Source organism: Penicillium lagena (assembly GCF_028827675.1).
Source record: "Penicillium lagena strain IBT 129212 chromosome Unknown utg000007l_segment0_segment0, whole genome shotgun sequence".
Classification (NCBI taxonomy): domain Eukaryota; kingdom Fungi; phylum Ascomycota; class Eurotiomycetes; order Eurotiales; family Aspergillaceae; genus Penicillium; species Penicillium lagena.
The window spans coordinates 1,027,654-1,047,895 of NW_026623228.1; the positions used below are offsets into that span (position 1 = coordinate 1,027,654).

The 20,242-nt window shown below is 52.5% G+C and overlaps 9 protein-coding genes across 9 annotated transcripts; 3 read left to right on the forward strand and 6 right to left on the reverse strand.

Annotated features, from left to right (window-relative positions):
- N7510_009934 (uncharacterized protein) lies at positions 1 to 285 on the reverse strand (the record flags this gene model as incomplete). Its single annotated transcript, XM_056981859.1, has 1 exon — positions 1 to 285. One exon carries the CDS (start codon positions 283 to 285, stop codon positions 1 to 3), a length of 285 nt encoding a protein of 94 aa, XP_056829695.1.
- A 335-nt stretch (positions 286 to 620) lies between these two features.
- On the reverse strand, positions 621 to 912 carry N7510_009935 (uncharacterized protein; the record flags this gene model as incomplete). Its single annotated transcript, XM_056981860.1, has 2 exons — positions 621 to 828; positions 899 to 912. The coding sequence occupies 2 exons, from the start codon at positions 910 to 912 to the stop codon at positions 621 to 623; spliced, it is 222 nt and encodes a 73-aa protein (XP_056829696.1).
- Positions 913 to 1,463: 551 nt separating this feature from the next.
- N7510_009936 (uncharacterized protein) lies at positions 1,464 to 3,937 on the reverse strand (the record flags this gene model as incomplete). Its single annotated transcript, XM_056981861.1, has 5 exons — positions 1,464 to 1,548; positions 1,599 to 3,206; positions 3,265 to 3,738; positions 3,795 to 3,863; positions 3,915 to 3,937. The coding sequence occupies 5 exons, from the start codon at positions 3,935 to 3,937 to the stop codon at positions 1,464 to 1,466; spliced, it is 2,259 nt and encodes a 752-aa protein (XP_056829697.1).
- A 1,162-nt stretch (positions 3,938 to 5,099) lies between these two features.
- Positions 5,100 to 7,440, forward strand: N7510_009937 (Hsp70 family protein; the record flags this gene model as incomplete). The annotated part of the gene is made up of 6 exons (XM_056981862.1): positions 5,100 to 5,126; positions 5,188 to 5,314; positions 5,376 to 5,441; positions 5,546 to 6,277; positions 6,333 to 6,336; positions 6,390 to 7,440. 6 exons carry the CDS (start codon positions 5,100 to 5,102, stop codon positions 7,438 to 7,440), a joined length of 2,007 nt encoding a protein of 668 aa, XP_056829698.1.
- Positions 7,441 to 9,930: 2,490 nt separating this feature from the next.
- N7510_009938 (uncharacterized protein) lies at positions 9,931 to 11,586 on the forward strand (the record flags this gene model as incomplete). Its single annotated transcript, XM_056981863.1, has 4 exons — positions 9,931 to 10,102; positions 10,210 to 10,319; positions 10,384 to 10,581; positions 10,735 to 11,586. The coding sequence occupies 4 exons, from the start codon at positions 9,931 to 9,933 to the stop codon at positions 11,584 to 11,586; spliced, it is 1,332 nt and encodes a 443-aa protein (XP_056829699.1).
- A 359-nt stretch (positions 11,587 to 11,945) lies between these two features.
- N7510_009939 (S-adenosylmethionine-dependent methyltransferase) lies at positions 11,946 to 13,667 on the reverse strand (the record flags this gene model as incomplete). Its single annotated transcript, XM_056981864.1, has 4 exons — positions 11,946 to 12,757; positions 12,997 to 13,158; positions 13,224 to 13,329; positions 13,650 to 13,667. 4 exons carry the CDS (start codon positions 13,665 to 13,667, stop codon positions 11,946 to 11,948), a joined length of 1,098 nt encoding a protein of 365 aa, XP_056829700.1.
- A 178-nt stretch (positions 13,668 to 13,845) lies between these two features.
- Positions 13,846 to 16,166, forward strand: faa4 (long-chain fatty acid-CoA ligase FAA1; the record flags this gene model as incomplete). The annotated part of the gene is made up of 5 exons (XM_056981865.1): positions 13,846 to 14,285; positions 14,350 to 14,375; positions 14,429 to 14,824; positions 14,872 to 16,016; positions 16,077 to 16,166. 5 exons carry the CDS (start codon positions 13,846 to 13,848, stop codon positions 16,164 to 16,166), a joined length of 2,097 nt encoding a protein of 698 aa, XP_056829701.1.
- Positions 16,167 to 16,723: 557 nt separating this feature from the next.
- Positions 16,724 to 18,500, reverse strand: N7510_009941 (flavin-containing monooxygenase; the record flags this gene model as incomplete). The annotated part of the gene is made up of 2 exons (XM_056981866.1): positions 16,724 to 17,867; positions 17,929 to 18,500. 2 exons carry the CDS (start codon positions 18,498 to 18,500, stop codon positions 16,724 to 16,726), a joined length of 1,716 nt encoding a protein of 571 aa, XP_056829702.1.
- Positions 18,501 to 18,985: 485 nt separating this feature from the next.
- On the reverse strand, positions 18,986 to 19,421 carry N7510_009942 (Dabb family protein; the record flags this gene model as incomplete). Its single annotated transcript, XM_056981867.1, has 3 exons — positions 18,986 to 19,141; positions 19,195 to 19,305; positions 19,356 to 19,421. 3 exons carry the CDS (start codon positions 19,419 to 19,421, stop codon positions 18,986 to 18,988), a joined length of 333 nt encoding a protein of 110 aa, XP_056829703.1.
- Positions 19,422 to 20,242: the final 821 nt, after the last annotated feature.

A 20,242-nucleotide genomic window follows, 5' to 3' on the forward strand; every position in this document is an offset into this window, starting at 1 on the left:
CTATGTCCTTATTGGCTGTTGCTGCGCTGGGGGGCTGGCGGCTCTCGATCTGGACCGGTGCACCCGGTTTGTCTCACTATACAAGACGGTTCCAGTGAGGTCCGTGATCAGGATCAGAGGTCCGCAGTCTGAGCGGCCGTAGATCATCGGAACGAAGGACCGTTTGCATGGTTGCCGGCGCGCGTGGATGGTAGGGCTCAGGTATAGATGCAAGACCGCGGCAAAGTGGCTAGGCCTCTCCCAGAGCGACAAACAGCCCGGTCCGATTTCTCTTGGAAGGAGCATGTGGAATGTGCTTTGGCCAAAGCACGAGCAGTTCGCAATCTGGTCCTCTTAATTGGACAATTGAACACATCGGACCAGGTTTGAGTTAGTTTGACGTTCACCCATAATTTCTCAATTCAAACCCCAAAGCCCAGCTCGGTCTCATCATTTCGGCTCTGAGCCGTTCATCGGAGTGAGCAGCACATTTCCTTTCCCCCTGATAGCTTCTATAGGGCTGAAAAGATACTGGCTTGGTTGCTTCAGCCCATTGGAAGACATGAGAGGCCAAAAGCGTGCGCTGGCCATAAGGCCGCTGTAGAGTAGCGTTGCGCGAGCCCAATGACCAACCAGCCAGCTCATCGAGAATTTCCCTTCTCCTCCTCAGCACCAACCCTAGAAACCTTCAGCGCCAACTTTCGATCCAGCGCCTCCTGCTCTTCCTTTGAAGCTTTCATCCCCATCGCGTCCTCGACCTGCGGTGCCGTCCACAACCCGATCGTCGCCCACGCCATGACGCCGACGCCGAATAGGGCCCGGGTTTTCGGCGAAAGAGAACGGTATGAGCTATATTAGTAAGCGTTAGCAATGCTTCTTCGTGTTTGAGTAACTTATTTCCCAATCCCTAATTACTTACCTCCAGAGAGACATTGGAAGCGGTTCGTGTTTGTATGGGCGTGTCGGTGCGAGAACAATCCACATCAGGGGGCCATGTCACATGACTTATATTTATGCCTGAGGCCAGCAAGGGTTTCCACGCTCGCGCGATAAGAAGTACCTACGAGCTTCGAATTGTCGGGGTAACTAAAAAGAGACCAAAAACAGTGCCGAAGGAGGAATATTACGAGATTTTACTTGCGGGAATACGGAAATTGGTGAAGAGCCAGTATATAACCGAACTTTTGTACCTAGCTAAGCGCTCTGTGCACGAAGAACATACAAAAAATTGGTGGCATGTACGCCCCTGAGGCGCCCCAAGCGGATGCGATAAGAGCAAAAAACAAGCAAAATAACAGATGGGTGGAAGCTTCCCTTCAGTAGTGGTATCTTACCATGTTCATTGCGGTCTGCTGTACCTCCGATAGGAGAAATGTGGCTTCAGATTTGCAAGGGAATAGATGTCATTAGGTATTGATAGAATGGGTGAATCAGAGACCCGGTGGGAAAGAACGAAGGGGACCTGGCACAGCCAGTAGAAATAATCAGCGACACGAGAGAACAGGGAAAGTTTTTCGATCGTGGACGTTGATCTGGAATTCAAAGATTCCTTCCAGGGTCGCAATGTACCTGCAGAACGTCAGTAAAGGCTTAATTAATGTCCCAGTTTATGCACGTACAGAGTTCTGCCATCAGCTCCCCAGCCAACACCAGCAGTGGAGTCTGGCTCTTCAGCACCGGGGCCATGAATCAAGCTTCGGTCTGGGAGGTCATTGATGATGTTTCTGATCCATCGGGGGGAGTGCGCCTGTTCAAACCCCAGGAATTGCTGACGTTGTCGATGTTCCCGTTCGAATGAACGGTTATGTACTTCATTCGCGATCTGCCGTTGGCGCCGAAGCCGCTCTGCGGCTACATTCGCTCGAATCTCGTAGTTACTAAGACGTGACGGGTCATATCGCCGTTCTGGGCCACTAGGGGCTCGCTCAGTCCGTCGGGGTGTTGAGCTGGAGCGCTGGGACCTCAGGCGAGTCATCCCTTCCGAAGAGAGTCCGAAGTCCAGCGGGGCGGGAGTAGATCCCGTCACCTCGGGGGGCCTCATTGACCGGCTGCTTTCATGCCCAACGTCAATGTCAGGGTCAACATTTCGTGAAGTATTATCGGACTCAGTAGACTGCAGTTCAGATGGCGGTGTTGTCCAACTGAGGGTGATACTTGACTGGCGATCATGGCTGGAAGTACCCGTTTCCGAAGCACGGCTGCCCTGGGACAGGACAACCGAGCTCTGGCGCCGTGAACTGGGGCCAAGGTCGCCGTCACGCGAGATATTTCGGGGGGAATCGTAGAGATTTGGAGGGGATGTAGGGGGCGAGGCCCGAATGGTCCCATCTGTAGAGCCATGGACTCGCATACGCACCGCTGGGTGAGGTTGGAGAGCTACCCTAGCTGGCCTTTCCGGTCGCTCGGTGAGTCCCTCTTCCAGCCTGGATGTGAAACGTGCGTTGTTCAAAAAGTCCATGATTAATCTCTCTCGTTCTGTGAGATCTTGTATCAAGGTATCGCGCAATGAAGCACGATCAACGTCCTCTCCTGATTGATTCAGTTCCTCGTCGAGTCTGGTTCGAGTCGCCCCCATGCTTTCATCCTCCATATGTTGGCCTTCGGAATCGTCTGAAAAGGGCTCCATATGTACTTCTTGCAAATCGGGCCCGTCGGCATCCAGTTGAAGGATTTGCCTGCGTAAGAATGCCTGACGCACATCCGCAACTCCCGCCCTGCCATGGCCTTCCAACCAGACCAAGAGATCCCATGGCTCTGGGGAGAAAGTCATGCAACGGACAGCACCCCCTTCAGAACAGGATCTGGAAGCTGGGAATTGACAGACAATCGGGTTGCCGTTGTCCGCATCAGCCGCCTTCTTATGAATGGTTTCAGTATCGATGACGGTGATGATTCCCGATTGCGATCCGACAGCGCACAGATGACTTGATGGGGAGAAAGCCACTGTGAAGCAGGTTGCATCATCCGGCCGTGGGCCGATATCCATTTCGACACACCATGTAAGATCGAACTCCCATCCTGTCAGTCTTTTGCCTGAGTCTGTGATCGAGGTCGATTCCCAGTCACGAGAGATCTTATAGAAGTAGGCTCGGTCTTCATCTCCAACGGCGGTCAATAATTTGGAGTCGGGGGATATGGTCGCATAGTTCATGTATTTTGGATGGTCAAGGACCTTGAGTACTGTAGCACGGGTCAGTGAATAGACGGTTACTGTGCAATCGTTATTGCTATAGGCATTGGTCAGCTTGGCAGACCATGCTCAGATCGTTATCTTTTTATCCTTACCTCAGGACCATCACATCTTCATCAGCTAGACTGTCTTTATCTCCTGGAAAGCGATGGATCGTCACAGAGTTCACAATACTGCCACCAAACTTGTGAAGCTCCACTTCTGGAAAACGATCTTGAATAAGACGGCGAGCTCGTGGTAAGTCTCCATGCGCTGTGTCTGGGGATGCTGATCTTGCGGGTGGGTCAAGGTCCAGTGGGAGCGCGCTATCGACATCGGAGTGTTGCGACAAGGAACCATGAACCTGCATGCCTGGGTCACCGATTTTAATGAATGCGCATTCGCCATTCTCTGGACCTCCCACCCCGATCCAGCCATGCGCAGCAGCCAGGCCTCGGGGTTCGAATGGAATTGCAGCTATGCTCTCCCGCTTCTGGGCCGATATGTGGATCGCGTAAATGATTCGCTCAACAACAACATAAATCCTATCGGGGTCGGCAGTGCTGATGTAGTGACGAAGCTGCGTGTGGCTAAGAGAAAGTCAGTTCTGCGGCGAGCACAGCTCCGGGAGCGGGGGTGAACGGACAAGTTGGGGATTCTGAAGGGGAAGAACCGGCGCTTGGCCGAGAGAATGAGCGACTCGGTCGGATGATGGCTGTGCGCGATGAAGATTAGCTCTGTCGTGTGCCGGTGCGGAGCGACTCACAGCAAAGTCGAGTCCGAGGTCATGATGCTAGCTTGGCCGGTGGCATGGTTCGAATGGGTGGGGGAAGTATGGCGATGACTTGCCCGGTTGACCGCAAGACGAATGGACTGGAGGGAGAGGCGTAGGTCACCAAATTTCGCACGACACAGGTGACAAGACGGAGGTGACAGCAATACAGCAGCGCCGCCTGATAGTTAGCTCATTGGGGGTGATGACGTAAGGCATTGTCCGGGGATCGGATGCGGGTGACCGCAAGCAGTGACATCGCGATGAGATAACCTGAGAAGTATACCCTGATAACTGTTATTATCTAGCTAGTGATCTACTCTGTTGTGTTGTTTCATTCTGCACCGTGTGTGGCAGCCTACTATTTTAATTGAATGCGTGTGAAGTATATATTTCATGTTGTGGCTAGCATTGGTCACTACTGACGAATTTCAGGTCTTCTAAGTAATGAATATCTTTCACCAGTGCAAGAAGCAGAAGTCGATGAATTGCAACAGTGGAAGTCAAACACGAAGCCCCCGCGCCGTCCTCTGCAGTGGAATCATAGTCTCTCGGAGAACTAGAGTAGACTCCTCGAATCCAGACTTGGTGGCACGCGAAGACCTGAGGATCGTGCTTCAGAATATAACCGATTTCACGCTTGCCATTACACTGTGAGGATGGGTGTTCTCATTTGCCGCTCGTCTGCCTCGGTGCAGCCTCGCCAGCGCAGCGGTCTGTAGGCCAAGATTCTTTGGGCTCTAGAAACCGGAGGTCTGGCTTTGGCAGAACGCCAACTTCTCATATCTCGTCCTACCAGTAACACCCTGGGCCCGATATGCTTGACAGGTTGTCCGAGAAACTTCTCAAATGTCAAACGTTCGAGTACATCTTCCGAGGAACCGATATCAAAGAAGAACGATTGCACCTGCTTGCCACAGACACTACATACTCCCGGGACCCGGCAGAAAACAAGGGCGGTGAATCTGATCCCGTGACCCGCGGGTTTCCACCAGCTTCGACGGCCCGAAGCTTCCCGCGCAATTAAATTTCTACCCTCCGTTTTTCCTCCTGCTTCCATCCCCTTCATCTCCATCTCCATCTCCCATCCTCCCTCCCACCCGTCTCACTCCTCTGCGACTGAGCCGCCGGATTATATCCCCTTTCTCTCTTTGCTGTATTATTTAATTTCTCTGCACAATGCTGGCGTCTCGCTTTGCTCGCGCGGTATGTTTTTCCCGAGGCAAACGAAAAAAATGGCCACACATAACTGACTTCGTCGCGACAGCTTCCGCGCACTGCTTCCCTCCCTCGCGCCCCCGTCTCCAGAATCCCCGGCGCTGCATTCCGGCGATGGAACTCGACGGAAGGTGGTGAGGAGAAGGTCAAGGGCCAGGTCATCGGTATTGATCTGGGTAAGTGCTCGCGTGGCCGTGGAGATTCTTTTGGACCACTGACTAACATCGTTGCTTCTAGGTACCACCAACTCCGCTGTCGCCGTTATGGAGGGAAAGTCGCCCAAGATCATTGAGAATTCTGAGGGTATGTGAAGCCAGGCTTTACCTCGCCGGCGCTGCTCCCATGCTGGGCTTTCAGGGGAGCTTTGCCAATTGATTTTACAAATTGCTAACCTAAACACGCGATAGGTGCCCGTACCACTCCCTCGGTTGTTGGTTTCGCTGAGGATGGTGAGCGGTTAGTCGGTGTTGCTGCCAAACGCCAGGCTGTGGTCAACCCCGAGAACACTCTGTTCGCTACCAAGCGTCTCATCGGTCGCAAGTTCACCGATGCCGAGGTCCAGCGTGACATCCAGCAGGTTCCCTACAAGATTGTCCAGCACACCAACGGCGACGCCTGGGTTGAGGCCCGTGGCCAGAAGTACTCGCCTTCGCAGATTGGTGGTTTCGTCTTGACCAAGATGAAGGAGACTGCTGAGGCCTACATGAGCCGGCCCATCAAGAACGCCGTCGTCACTGTTCCCGCGTACTTCAACGACTCTCAGCGCCAGGCTACCAAGGACGCCGGTCAGATCGCTGGCCTGAATGTCCTCCGTGTCGTCAATGAGCCTACCGCCGCTGCTCTGGCTTACGGTATGGAGAAGGAGGCCGACCGCGTGGTCGCTGTCTATGATCTGGGTGGTGGTACCTTCGATATCTCGGTTCTTGAGATCCAGAAGGGTGTGTTCGAGGTCAAGTCCACCAACGGTGACACCCACCTCGGTGGTGAGGACTTTGACATCACCCTGGTCCGCCATATTGTTGAGTCTTTCAAGAAGAAGTCCGGTGTGGACCTTTCGGGTGACCGTATGGCCATCCAGCGTATCCGTGAGGCTGCCGAGAAGGCCAAGATTGAGCTGTCTTCTTCGCTCCAAACTGAGAGTAAGCATGCATCCCACGAGTCTTTTGCAAACAATTCACTAACCAATATCAACAGTCTCGTAAGAATGCACTCCATTAAAACTTGAAAACGGTTTACTGACCCCAAAAATAGCCTCCCCTTTATTTCGGCCGGAGCCGCAGGTGCCCTTCATATCCAAGAGAAGATGACCCGTGCCCAGCTCGAGTCTTTGGTGGACCCCTTGATCAGCCGTACGACTGAGCCCGTCCGCAAGGCGCTGAAGGATGCCAACCTCCAATCCAAGGACATTCAGGATATCATCCTGGTTGGTGGTATGACCCGTATGCCCAAGGTCACCGAGTCCGTCAAGTCCATGTTCGGCCGGGAACCCGCCAAGTCGGTCAACCCCGACGAGGCCGTCGCCATTGGTGCTGCTATCCAGGGTGCCGTCCTGGCTGGTGAGGTCACCGACGTTCTGCTGCTTGATGTCACCCCCTTGTCTCTCGGTATCGAGACCCTGGGTGGTGTCTTCACCCGTCTGATCAACCGCAACACCACCATCCCCACCAAGAAGTCGCAGACCTTCTCGACTGCCGCTGACTTCCAGACCGCCGTGGAGATCAAGGTGTACCAGGGTGAGCGTGAGCTTGTCAAGGACAACAAGATGCTGGGCAACTTCCAGCTGGTCGGCATTCCCCCGGCCCACCGTGGTGTTCCTCAGGTCGAGGTTACTTTCGACATCGATGCCGACTCGATTGTCCACGTCCACGCCAAGGACAAGTCCACTAACAAGGATCAGTCCATCACCATTGCCTCCGGTTCCGGTCTGTCGGACGCGGAGATCCAGTCCATGGTCGATGATGCCGAGAAGTACGGTGCTCAGGACAAGGAGCGCAAGGCCGCCATTGAAGCCGCCAACCGTGCCGACAGCGTCCTGAACGACACCGAGAAGGCTCTCAAGGACTTCGAGGACCGCCTGGACAAGACCGAGGCCGAGCAGATCAAGGAGAAGATCGCCAGCCTGCGCGAGTTCGTCGCCCAGAACCAGACCGGCGAGGGCACTGCTACTGCTGAAGAGCTGAAGCAGAAGACCGATGAGCTCCAGACTGCCAGTCTGACCCTGTTCGACAAGATGCACAAGGCCCAGAACGAGCAGCAGCAACAGCAGCAGGGTGGTGAGCAGCAGGGCGAGAAGAAGGAGTAGATCTTCTTTTGACTCTCAGCCTGACTTGTATTTTTTACTTTCTATTTTCCTTTTGTGCACTAGAGACCCTGATTCTTGTTTGGCACCTCATTTCGCATTTACTGTACACATACTTCCCACAAGGCCCTTGTTTCTCTGATCTCTTTCGGGTGTACTGGTGTTTTGATTGACAGCCCTTTGTATGATTCTCTTTTTCTTTCTTTTCCACTGTGCCCTTGATACACTCTGCCCTGTCAGAGTGTATCGCCGGGATTGTCTACAATTGTATCTAATGACATGACGGCAGAAGGGGGGGCCACCAAAAAAAGGACGTGGTGTGGGCTTTGGTTATTTGGTGCATGTGACAATAGAAATCGGACACTTCTCCCCTCGTTTTTATCACCATCATCTTCATGTAAAGCCGTTGTTGAGTAACCTGCATTGCAACGAGGACTGCCTTGGTCTGCAAGCAACCGCCGGTGGAAGCAGCAAAACAAGTCCCGCCAAAAGGGCGATAGGTCAGACAGCTCGGTTCGCCTGCCGCGGCTTGCTTCGACCACTCATTTGCTGTGTGATTCCGGGGTTGTTCAGTCTGAAACTCCTTTGACCCTCTTCTTTCCCCCTTTTATTATTGTGGGCCGGAAAGAAACGTTGCCACTAACCTATACTGTCTGCTCATACATGATCCGTCGTGATGCCAATGGACCAATAGTCTCTATCGACTCGATTCCTTGCATGACTGACGCAGACTATTTGCTTATATCGTGGTGGACAGGTCAACATTGTACTTTGGCCCGTCCACTGTTCAGAGCAGCGCAAAACCCTCCTCCTCTTCCACTTTCTCCCATGAATGAAGTCATTTGACATCCACTGAGTAACGGTGCAAGCGCGCAGTGGCCAGGTTCTCCGCCCAGACCATGCGCAGTCACATCATATCGACGCAGTCTACATTTAGCTAGCAAGGAAAAAAGGTTCCGAACCTGCTCGTCCCGCCAATCTAGACTCGCGCCGGTGGTGATTGAACAAAGCGTTCGCGCAGGTTTGTTGGCGGCGCCGCTCTGACGGGCAAATCACCGTTATACACACCAGCTGGAGGGGTCCGTCTGGGTGCTTGGGGCTTGGAGGGCTTTGGCTTGGACTGGGTCGTGGTGGTGGGTCTCATTTTTTTTTTCGGGTTACGAGGGTCGTCGTGGGTGTTCCAACACACAGTACTCCGTACATCCTAACAAATGGTCTCCAGTATTGTGTGTATTCCGTACAGTGCGAATCCACAAGTGGAAGACCTAATTATAATTTTCTGTGTGTGTTGCCCTACCATCATTCGTCGATCATGTCCTGTGAGAAACCATCGGCCTTAGCGCGCCCCTCTCGCTCCCCTAGATTGGACTGTCCACTGATCCACCGTTTAGCCACATTTCTTTCCCTGCTCTTTTCTTCTCTTTTCTGAGCGTAGGGCGTCTGCGTCGACCCATGACGGTGCGTATTTTTGTTGACTCCATCCAGGATCACTTGACCGAATAATAAATTTCCCCGGAGAACGTTGGCAAACGGGTGCCAGCGTGATAGTCAGTCAATGGAGTACGTGGTCCCTATAAATCCCTAGAGCCAGAGTAGAGCATCAGTATCATTTAACACTTTTCCTGACAACAAAAGTCTTAATGAGCAACAGCGTCCGATCAAACTAACTATTATTTTGTCGAAGTTACATAATGATCTCCGCGACGGGGCTTGGCAACAACGAGGATTAGATCTAGTGCATACGATTGGCGCCTTCAGGATCCAAGTGTTGACACTGCCGCGAGACTGTATGGAAAGAAGGGGCTAACCTCTGGCCCAGCCCTGTCTGATCTCTCCAAATGTCAGTTTTATTATTAAATGACAGATCACCCTCCCTCCCCCTTTGGACCACGCCATGTATGGATGCCTAGCTAACTAAAACAAAATAAAAAACAATTATTGACTCATCACCCCTGATTGTGATTGTGATTTGATTACATGCCACTAGCGCCCAGCAAATCCATGGGTGCAACTCTTGTTGACTGACCGCAAATCCCCTGGTTTTACTTCATGCTAAACACGCTAGCCTCAATACAATTAAATTAAAATAATCATCAGCGGTGTTGTGGGACATGTGTCGCACACTGAATAGTCTTCCTATATTTTCAGGTCTGTCAGAATGAAGAATCATAAATAGAGGCAAGGTTATGAGGATGATGGGAGCCAGTGCTCAAGGCGGGATCCCTTACTTGCAATAACAGCAGCAACGGGGATGCAGTCAGTCGAGCTTATTTGATGATTATTTTTAATTTTCACTGGGGATGTCAATCATTGCCTAACCGTCAGGCCCATAGATCGGAACTTTCTGCTTCTTTCCTTCCTTTCGATCCTAGTCCTTTCATCCACTTTGATTTTCCTTTTCTTTTTCTTTTCTTTTTTTTCAGAGTATTATTTTGCTCCCCTCTCCAACCTCGACTTCCGTAGCCTACTTGAGTATCCCAAGAATCTACAACCATGACAGCTGCACCACCGGTGCTGCACCATGGCCCCGACAGTGGGATGAACGGTGGCCCGACACATCTCCAGCACAACCACCCTCGCTACCACCCGATTGCCATGAACCCCAACCCGCCTACTCATCCGCCAATGCCTCCACCAGATCAGATGATGCAGAACCACCATTTCCGTCATTATGCTGCACCGCCGTTGCATGAACAGCACCCCCCGGACCACCACCGCTGCCTCCCAGCCCGACGTCGATCGACCAGATCGAGACACGGCTACGGCAGCTAGAGCACGAGGAGATGAACCGTATGGCAACCCGCAGCCACATCCTAGCGGTGCGGAAGCGCGAAGATGAAGAATTTCGACGAATGACAGAGAGTGCCGAGGCAGAGGAAGAGGTAAAGATTTTCTTGATATCATTTGATTCTTGACCCCGAACGTGGCTAACATATACACCCCCAGGACCTTCGACGCCAACGCAAAAGACTCAAGAGGGAGTCCATGGGTCTGGGCGTCAACTCTGCGGCCGACTCGCCGCCGCTACGACCTACGCCTCCACGGCGACTATCAGAAACCAATGCGGCCACCACCCTGGCATTTTTCAAGCAGCAATCCCCGCCAGAACCTCGCCAAACACCACTCCCGTCTTCTTCTACGCCGGTTCCTCCATCTCATGCTCAGGCACAACCACCACCACCACCTAGTCCGATGCCCCCGCCACCACCACACCATCTTCATCCACCACCACCGCACCACCATCACCACCACGCATCTCTTGCGCCGCCACCTCCCAACGGCCCACCACCGCCACAGCACCACCCGATGGTGCCGGTGCCCCACGAGCCCGTCAATAGCACGGGCTCCATCCGGCGCAAGCAAAAATATACCATCAAGAATGTCGAGGCCTGGGGCGAGCGCCACGGCCGTCCCGCCTCGCACGATCCCTCCGGCCGCGCGCTGTGGAAGCGTCCCTCGGATGGGAGTCTCGTCTACCTCACCTGCCCGATCCAGGGCTGCGGCAAGGCGGACTTCGTCACGTTGCACGGGTTCATGTGCCATCTCACTAAGAAACATAAGGACCGCTCGCTCGGCAGCCAGTCCCGCGCTCTGGAAGTCTGCGGTGTCGTTTTCGATCCCAGTGCGCCTTTGCCACCGGTTTCGGGAAAGCGTGCTTCCACCGAGGAGAAGAGCCCGCTGGGGTCGACGCCCATGGATCAGGATCAGGACCCCGACGATCATGATCATGATCAAGACGAGCATGAAGAAGATATGGACTCCGACGAAGCCGACGATATCGACCCGGACTCCTCAGCTTACCGTATCAAGTCCGAAACGACCGACCGCCGGATGCCGGACGCACACGAGTCCTCATCTACCCCAGCCGCAATGGCCCACACTCCCAATGGCACCTCCATCACGCCCCCCAAGCCGCCGGTGCACACCAACGGCTCCTCTGCCAAACAATCCATCTCCTCCATCATCGACCGCAACCCGGAAAACTCCGCCGAGAACAGAGAGGCATTGGTCGATGCCTCGGCGCAGGGTCTTTCCCCCTCCGCGCCGGAGTCTGCGGTACCGCTGAAGCGGAAGTATGAGTTTTCGCCCCCGGCTGCGGAGAAGGAAAACGCTGAACCGCGAAGGGAGGAGAGGGCTCGTGTTGTGTGATTTTTGTCTGGCTGCCAACTAATAATCTTAAAGCGCTGCCAGATTATTATTAATATCTATTCATGCATATGGCTCCTTGCTTTGTGTTGTGTTATTCTTATTCTTGTCAATACCCTCTGTTTGTTTCTGGGTGGCTCGTTGCGTCTCTTGTGCTGGTTGGATAGCGTGTCAGGACGTTGTGGAGCGGTTCAATAATATTGTTATTCCATTAGAATGACAGGTCTTTTCTAATACAAGTGCATTTGCATGTCTCAACATGGATATCAGTGTAGAAAAATGAAGATAGTCTATATACTACCAACTATTATCAATGCCCAATTTCTACAAGAAAGATAGATATGCATCAACCAACATGACGATCAGGTCTCATGTCTATTCCTCACTAATAACAAATGCACCACAAACCCCGTCCCGCCACACAACCCCTCCCCCAAAACCTCGTTACTCACCCTCCAAACGCGAAACTCGCGCAGGGTCTCCCGCAACCAAGCTTCAAATACCTCAGGCGACCGCTGTTGCTGTGCAACGATGCAGATCGTGGGGTTGCGTGGAGAGGAGCTCGCGGTCGAGGAGGAGAGAAGCGGCTCTTTCGGTGAAGAGGCTTCACCCACGCCGGGCCGTAGCCGGCAGAGGTCGGCGCAGGTGCGCACGAAGGGGGTGATTAGGGCGTCGTTGTAGATGCAGTCGCAGGAGAGGAGGAGGTCGAAGCCTTTATCTTCCTCTTCTTCGCCGGCATGGGCATGAATATGGGCATTGTCGGATTCGATGCAGCTTTTCAGCAGCTCGGGCTGATCAAGTTCCCAGTCCAGGGTTGTGAAGGTGATATTATTCGTTACTACTGCTGCGGGCTGTTGTTTTTGTTGTTGTTGTTGTTGCTTTTTCCCCTGTCCGGGCCTACCTTTTGTTTTAGTACTGCCTTTGCTTTTAGATGATGACGACACATTCAGTGCAGCATTGGCGTCTAGATTCGTCCGGAAGAGTCGGCGCACGTACTCCTGGTCGGTGGCGACGTAGTGCTGCACGGCCGGCGCTAGGGTCAGGGCGAGGAGAGCGGAGATGCCGCAGCCTAGTTCGGCGACGACCGAGGCGGCGGAGAGAAGCGAATGCGTCCAGAGAGGATTGGAAGGGGAGGAAATCCATTTGGCGAAGAGGGGGGTGATTTTCCAGAGGACTGTTACCGCGGTGTTAGTGTATAATTGTCAAAGGGAGCTCTGATCGCAATGCATGCAAAACCCCGACGTCAGAAGCCACCCTCGGCTCTCTGACGGGGGCGCTCGGAAGATTAAGAACTGGGGAGCGGAGCAAGGGACCGTCCGTGCTCTAGGGTCTTTGTCCTTGCCCCAGACAAGCCAGGTCCGTGAACGGGAATTGGGGCTGCAGATCAGGGATACCGGAAGGAACTACACTCACCGGCGCCAGTCGTGCCCCCGGCTCGACTGGAGGATAGCAAGGTGGGCGACTGATGGATGCAGTACTCGTGCTCGCCGATCACCAGGTCGACCGTTGCCGCGCGGGAGTCGACGAAGCCTAGGTTGGCGGAGGGGATGTCCTGCGCGAAGAGGAGGAAAGCTTCTGCAATAACCACAACAAGAATAATGGGTCAGAGCGAGTTCTGCCCGGGTATGTCAGATACTCACCCTCCTCGGCGTCGGTGACTTCCTCGCCGATGGTTGCGACGAATTGGTCCATCGTTTGTATGTATGTAGTGAAGGGAGTACGTAGTCCGCAGACCAAGTTCCCAAGCTGCAAGGACAATAGTCGCTCCACTCTGCCCCAACAAAAAACAACCCAGCACTGATCTGCTCCTGAGTCCGCACCGCGGTAGTCTCCTACTGCATTAGTATTATTATTGTGGTTCTGATTATGATGGTGAGAAGAGAGGCAAATTGAAAGTAAATAATTAATGATACTCCCCTCGGTCTAGCTCGAGTTCCTGTCGAGTCCGATCGTCTAGTCCCAGTCCAAGCTCCGTCGTTCCCCAGCCACTTGGTGTCCTGCGAGTCTTGCTTTTCTTCACCACCTGGACTGAGCTTGACTTCCTCTCCCTCTCCCTCTCCCCTTACCCCTGTCACATTTACCATTCTTTGGTGCCGGGTGAGTCCCCCTGCCCTGACTCAGCCCCCCCTCCCCAGCTTCGTAGCTCTCGTTCGCCCCCCCGTGTTCCCCGGAACTAACGTCATCCAGGATTTTCCACAGCCAACCTTCCCAACTCCCCTCCTTCCACTTGAATCGCTCGCCCCCTGAGCCAGCTCCGCCACCATGTCGAAGCGCGATCTTCACATCCAACCGCGCATGGCCAAGAAGGGTCCCTTCACCGTCGAGGCGCCCGGCTATGAGCGCAAGGAGGGAGAGACCATCCCCCGACGACACCCAGCAGCCAAGGACGGGCTCATTCTGCGCCCATCCGAGGATGTCGCAACCACCTACGATAACTTCCGTCGCTCGGCCCGGCTGTTCGGCAACTCCAAGGCCGTTGGCACTCGCAGCCTGATCAAGACCCATGTCGAGAACAAGAAGGTCAAGAAAATCGTCGATGGCGTGGAGAAGGAGGTTGACAAGCAGTGGACCTTCTTTGAGATGAGCGGCTACACCTACAAGACTTTCCTCGAGTACGAGCAGCTCTGTCTCCAGTTGGGCTGCGGTTTGCGCAAGCTAGGTCTGGAGAAGGACAGCAAGATTCACCTGTACGGTGCGACGAGGTAGGCCGAGCTGGAACCTTTGCGGATGGGAGAGGCGCATTCACTAACGTGATTTTTCCTCTAGTGCACACTGGCTGGCCATGTCACACGGTTCGCTTGCCCATCTCTTTGATGAGTTTTTGTTTTGCTGACGTCACATCTAGGCGCTGCCTCGCAGTCCGTGACCATTGTGACCGCATACGATACCCTGGGCGAGGAGGGTCTGAAGCATTCCCTGGTTCAGACCTCCAGTAGCGCCATCTTCCTTGACCCCGGCCTCATCAAATCGCTGTGCAACGTTCTCAAGGAGGTCCCTTCCATTAAACATGTCATCTACAACACGGATACGGAGCTTTCGCAGGCGGATCTGGATCGCCTGAAGAATGACTTTGGCCATATCAATGTGCTGAGCATCGAGGAGCTGCGCAAATCGGGCGAGGAGAATAACGTCGACCCAGTCCCGCCCAAACCGGAAGACCTCTGCTGCATCATGTATACCTCAGGCTCGACGGGCCCGCCCAAAGGTGTTCCCCTGACACACGCCAACGTGATTGCTGCCAGTAAGTGGACCGTCACCATAAAATCACACAAGCTAATCCCTCTTCAGCTGCTGGTGTCAACGAGATCGTCGGCCCGTACATCGGCCCCAAGGATTCCCTGTTGACTTACCTCCCGCAGGCGCACATCTTGGAGTTCATGTTTGAGAACCTGTGTCTGTTCTGGGGTGGCACGATGGGATACGGCAACCCTCGCACCTTGTCGGATACATCCATGCGCAACTGCAAGGGTGACATTCGCGAGTTCAGTCCCACTATCTTGGTCGGCGTGCCCGCCGTGTGGGAGTCGGTCAAGAAGGGAGTGCTGAACAACCTGAACAAGAACAACTTCATTGTGAAGAACATGTTCTGGGGGGCCATGGCGGCCAAGAACTTCTTGATGACGACTGGCTTCCCCGGCGCGACCATGGGCGCGTCGATCTTGGATGCGGTGGTTTTCAAGAAGCTGAAGGAGGCTACTGGTGGCCAGCTCCGGATTATGATGAACGGCGGCGGTCCCATCTCCAAGGATACCCAAAAGTTCCTGTCTATGGCGATCGCTCCCATGATCGGCGGCTACGGTCTGACCGAGACCTCCGCCATGGGCGCTCTGAACGATCCCATGGCCTGGAACCCCAACGTCCTCGGCGAGGTGCCCGCGTCGGTGGAAATCAAGTTGGTGGACTTCCCGGATGCCGGGTATCTGACCAAGCGCACCCCACCGCAGGGTGAGATCTGGATCCGCGGCGGCAGCGTGACCTCAGGCTACTGGGACAACGAGCAGGAGACCAAGGAGTCCCTGACTGACGACGGGTGGTTCATGACCGGCGACATTGGCGAGTTCGACCACAACGGCCACCTGCGCATCATCGACCGCAAGAAGAACTTGGTCAAGACCTTGAACGGCGAGTACATCGCCCTCGAGAAGTTGGAGTCCGTGTACCGCTCCTCCCCTGTTGTTGGCAATATCTGCGTCTTTGCTGCAGAGGACCAGGACCGCCCCGTCGCCATCATCGTCCCGCTGGAGCCTGCCCTGAAGAACATTGCCAGCGCCAATGGCATCGAGGGCGACACCGTTGAGACTCTTGTCCACAACGAGAAGCTCAAGTCCATTGTTCTGTCGCAACTGCAGCAGGCTGGCCGAGCAGGTGGTCTGAAGGGCATCGAGATCGTCGGCGGTGTTGTCCTGTCTGACGAGGAATGGACTCCCCAAAACGTAAGTGGCTGACCTTTGATCATCACCAAGTAGCTCGGTTTCAACTGACATGTTTTCTAGGGCTTCATGACTGCCGCACAGAAACTGCAGCGCAAGAAGATTGTCAACAAGTACAAGGCCGACATCGACAAGGCCTACGGCAAGAAATAAGGGAGATATGTCGACTGTATTTTTGATATATCTTTCCGTTGATTGATGTCTTTGCTTTCTGCCTGTTACCCTCTCCGCGTTGTGCTCATGTTCGGTTAGTTAATCGCTGCTTGTTTCCTGTTATCCCCCCTCCTGTTGATATGAGTGTTCTTGTTGTTGTTGTTCTTCTGATGCGGACGACATGGCCGTCTGCCTGCCTCTTGTGCCCCTTCTACGACGTAGATGAGATAGTGATGAATGCGGACATGTCTGACTTACCTTTTTGACTTTTTCGGCGAGAAAGTCTTTCGGTAGCATATCGATTATCTTAGGATAGTAATAACCCTACAATCCATCTATCACGAGAAACAGGGAAAGAAATCTCCAGAAATGACATGATATACCCACTGCCTCTCGAAAATAAGTAGCAATAATGAAAATTTGAAGAGATCTATAAGAAACAACAGTATACCTGCAGCAGTCAATTACAAGGGGACTATATAAATAAGTTGCGATCCATGCTAAATACACCCCATGGCAATTAAAGTTTTATCGTTCTAACGCGATTCGAGCGCCGTCTATGGCTGTCGTGCAAGGGTTTCCTCGGTTGGAATAGGTGGGATATCAACTCTGTCCAAGTATTGACCTAGGTTTCCCCGCTTGACATCTTCTCGTGTCCAGCCGTTACCCAGCCACTCCATGGCGTCATGGCTTCCGATATTTGAGTATTCATAGTCTTCCCATCTTGGATGCTCCATGGTTTTCATGGCGTGCAAGCTGCTGCCCGGGTACAGCCCGATGATCTTTCCGTTGATTTTATACCAACTAGAGCAGCGATCGACATGGACCGTACGAGGGAAATAGTTATCGAGGTATGTAGACCATGAGTCGAGAGCAGATTGCTTGACTTCCATAGCCATGATATGTTCCCGGCTAATCTTCTGGACAGCCTTGATGATGTAACCGATCACCGACTCCAGGATCAAAAGCAAGGAACCACCTCCCGTGGCAGAATTCGGCCCACCGACGATGAAGTAGTTGGGGAACCCCCGAACAGAGTGGGAGAGATAGGCACTGGCATGGTCCTTCCATGCCGTGCTGAGAGAGACGCCATTCCGTCCAATGACAGGGAAACGGGGCATATGGCTGGCGTCAAATCCTGTCGCGCAAGCGATGCCATCCACTTCCCACACCTTTCCATCAGCAGTCACAACACCATTTCTGACTACCTTCGTAATGGGGCTCTTAATTAACTGCACATTGTCATTGACAAGAGCCTCGAGATATCCCGGGCCGGGTGTCAGTCTGCGGCAGCCGGGAACGAAGTTCGGCTCGAGAGCCTCGTAGAGACCGGGTTTGGAAGCCAATTTGGTCTTCATGATATTCTGGATTTTTTGCGTTCCTTGCTTTTCTTCTTCGGTTCCAGGGAAGAGGCACGGATAGTCACCGTTGATCGAGCTTTCCATATCCTTGCGGAATTTTTGATAATATTCAGGGTCAGACTTGAATCTCTCAATCTCCGCAGGGGTGTAGGAATAGTTTCCTGGCTCTTTGCTTCCAGAAAGGATATCATCAGTGAACCTGGACCCAAATGGCTGACTGATCCATGTTCCACTGCGAATAAAGTTATACACAACGGGACACTTTTTCTCAAGATGAGGCAAAATCTGGATCGCGGAAGAGCCACACCCCAGAAGTGCAATCTTCTTGCCAGTATAGTCCCTGACAGTCCTATTAGCTTTATGAACGGCCTTTGTCACCAACGATAATTTTCACAACATACCAGCTGGCATCCCAGTTCGCTGAGTGAAGCAGTTTTCCTTCAAAGTCAAGCAGGCCCTCCACGCTCGGCCACTTCCAGTTGTTGAGAAATCCAACGGCACTGATCAGCACTTCGGCTTTGGTTTCAATTTTGGAGGTCGATCCATTTTCTGAATGGTTTGCAGTGACAGTCCAGACGCCTTGGCTCTCGCTCCACTCCACTCGAGTGACCGCAGTGTTATATTTCACCTTTTGATCCACACCGTACTTCTTTGCAACGCCTTGCACATAGTTCAGGATCTCTGCGCCAGGCGCAAAAAATTTCGACCATTCTTTATTTGGTTCGAAAGTATACTGGTACACATGGCTGGGGATATCACACGCTACTCCAGGGTAGCGGTTTTCATACCAAGTTCCACCAACGCAAGGATTCTTCTCAAAGATGGTAATACTTGCGCTGGGAACATATTGCAATAGTCGGATATACAGTGCTATTCCCGAGAGACCAGCACCAATAATAACAACCCGGATTGGCCGTCCTTGGTCGACCGGATGATCCTGGAAAGTGAATAATGGTTCGTGGAAGCCGTTCATGTCGAGTTGATTGTCAGAAGTGTGAAGGCGCGAAAGACAAAGCGACGTCAGATATTATACCTACCCTCTATTTGAGTTCTTTGCTGACCACCTTACGACTTCCATTGCCGACAATCGGCTGCCGTAGACGGAGTAAATCACATGGTCTTGTCCCGTTCAGGCCTTTACAGTGGGTCGTTGGCTATCGGCCGTCGTCGCGCGACGTTCTTTGTGTGGTCGGGTATCATATCCCCCGTCGGGCATGGCCGTTATCTATTAGAACCGGCTATGGAGTAGCTCAATGCTTGGACTTTCGAGGAAATAATATTGTTTAGGAGGGTTCGGCCTTTAAGTGTGTCTTCCGATCTGCTAATTTTCTCAAGAGTGTTTTGAAAGAGAACTAAGCAATTTCAAGTGTCAACAGACGATTTGTTCAAAAATGAATAGGAAATAGACCAGACAGTGAATTTGGCATATATGCTCGATCTACCAACTCTTGACTCGTATCAAAACCGGCCATGCGTGAAGTCGAGTGCCTGAACATTACTTGTCACCGACTCGCTCCACTTCACAAATTCCAAATGTACTGGGTCATGCAATGCGTAGTAATCGCGGTCCGCAATAGAATTGAATTCCACCACAAAAAGATGAGACATTCCTTTCTGTTTCCAATGTCAGTCTTCCTTAATAATAGTTCGAGTCTGTGATTTCGTACCTGGATGCCTTGGACCGAGATATCTTTGCCGCCAACACATGATTTTAGGTAACTTGATTCTGTCTCAGGGTGAATACATTGTTCCTTGAGCGCAAGCATCCTCTCACAAAGCTGTTGCAATGTCAACAACATGCTTTCAATTGAATTAATCCATGGCTCACCTCTTGAACGCTTTCCGGCTTCACGCCAGGCTTGAACTGAAACATAACAACATGTGTGACGGCCATTATGATAATTATTCTGTGCCTTTGGCAATTTCTGTTGGATTCAACAGTTCTTGGAGCGATAATGTCCAAGTGCGCGCCTTCTCAAATAACCATTGAAGTCGGCCCTCGATGCCCGACGGCCAACTCTTGGTACCGATCGGGGGAGCAAAAATACACGTTGGCCGATGGCTGATACCGCACGTGCAATACACTTCTCGAGGGCTTTCTGAATATTTCTCTCGGTTAACATCTCTTTTCGAAATTCAATAGAACTACAACAGAGTGAAAGGAGGGCTAGGAGCTAATTTATCTCTTTGCCCTGCAAAGAGCCACTGGCTCACCCTGCATGGAAATTCTCTCCTATTCTTTAGACTTCTCACCCCTATCACCCGCACGGTGAAGATCAGCAATGAATTGGTCATGAAGAAAGCACTGGCGTGCAAGAGTTTACTTACATGTTCAAAGCTTTGATTGCTAAGGGTCCAAGGAGGATTGATTAGAACCCAGCAGCAAGAATTAATAAAATAGCTAAGCACCCCAATATACGGCATAACAATGGGCCCCGTGCTGAGCCAGTATTACTGTTACATGCCTAGTCTCGCCGAAGAGCTTAGGAGATAACTATAGAAAAAGCAAAGGTCTCAAGTTTTGGTGAAAATTACTGACCAAGAATATTGGAAATACGAAGCACAGTGGGCTTGCAATTCCACTCTTAACATAGCGAAGGAAGGCAGATTTAGTGTAATATTTAACTTTGCCGGAAACATGTTCACGGCGTTCGTGTATATGTACAGATAAAAGCTTATACTATAGTAGTCCCTAACCCACAGACCAGAGAAAGA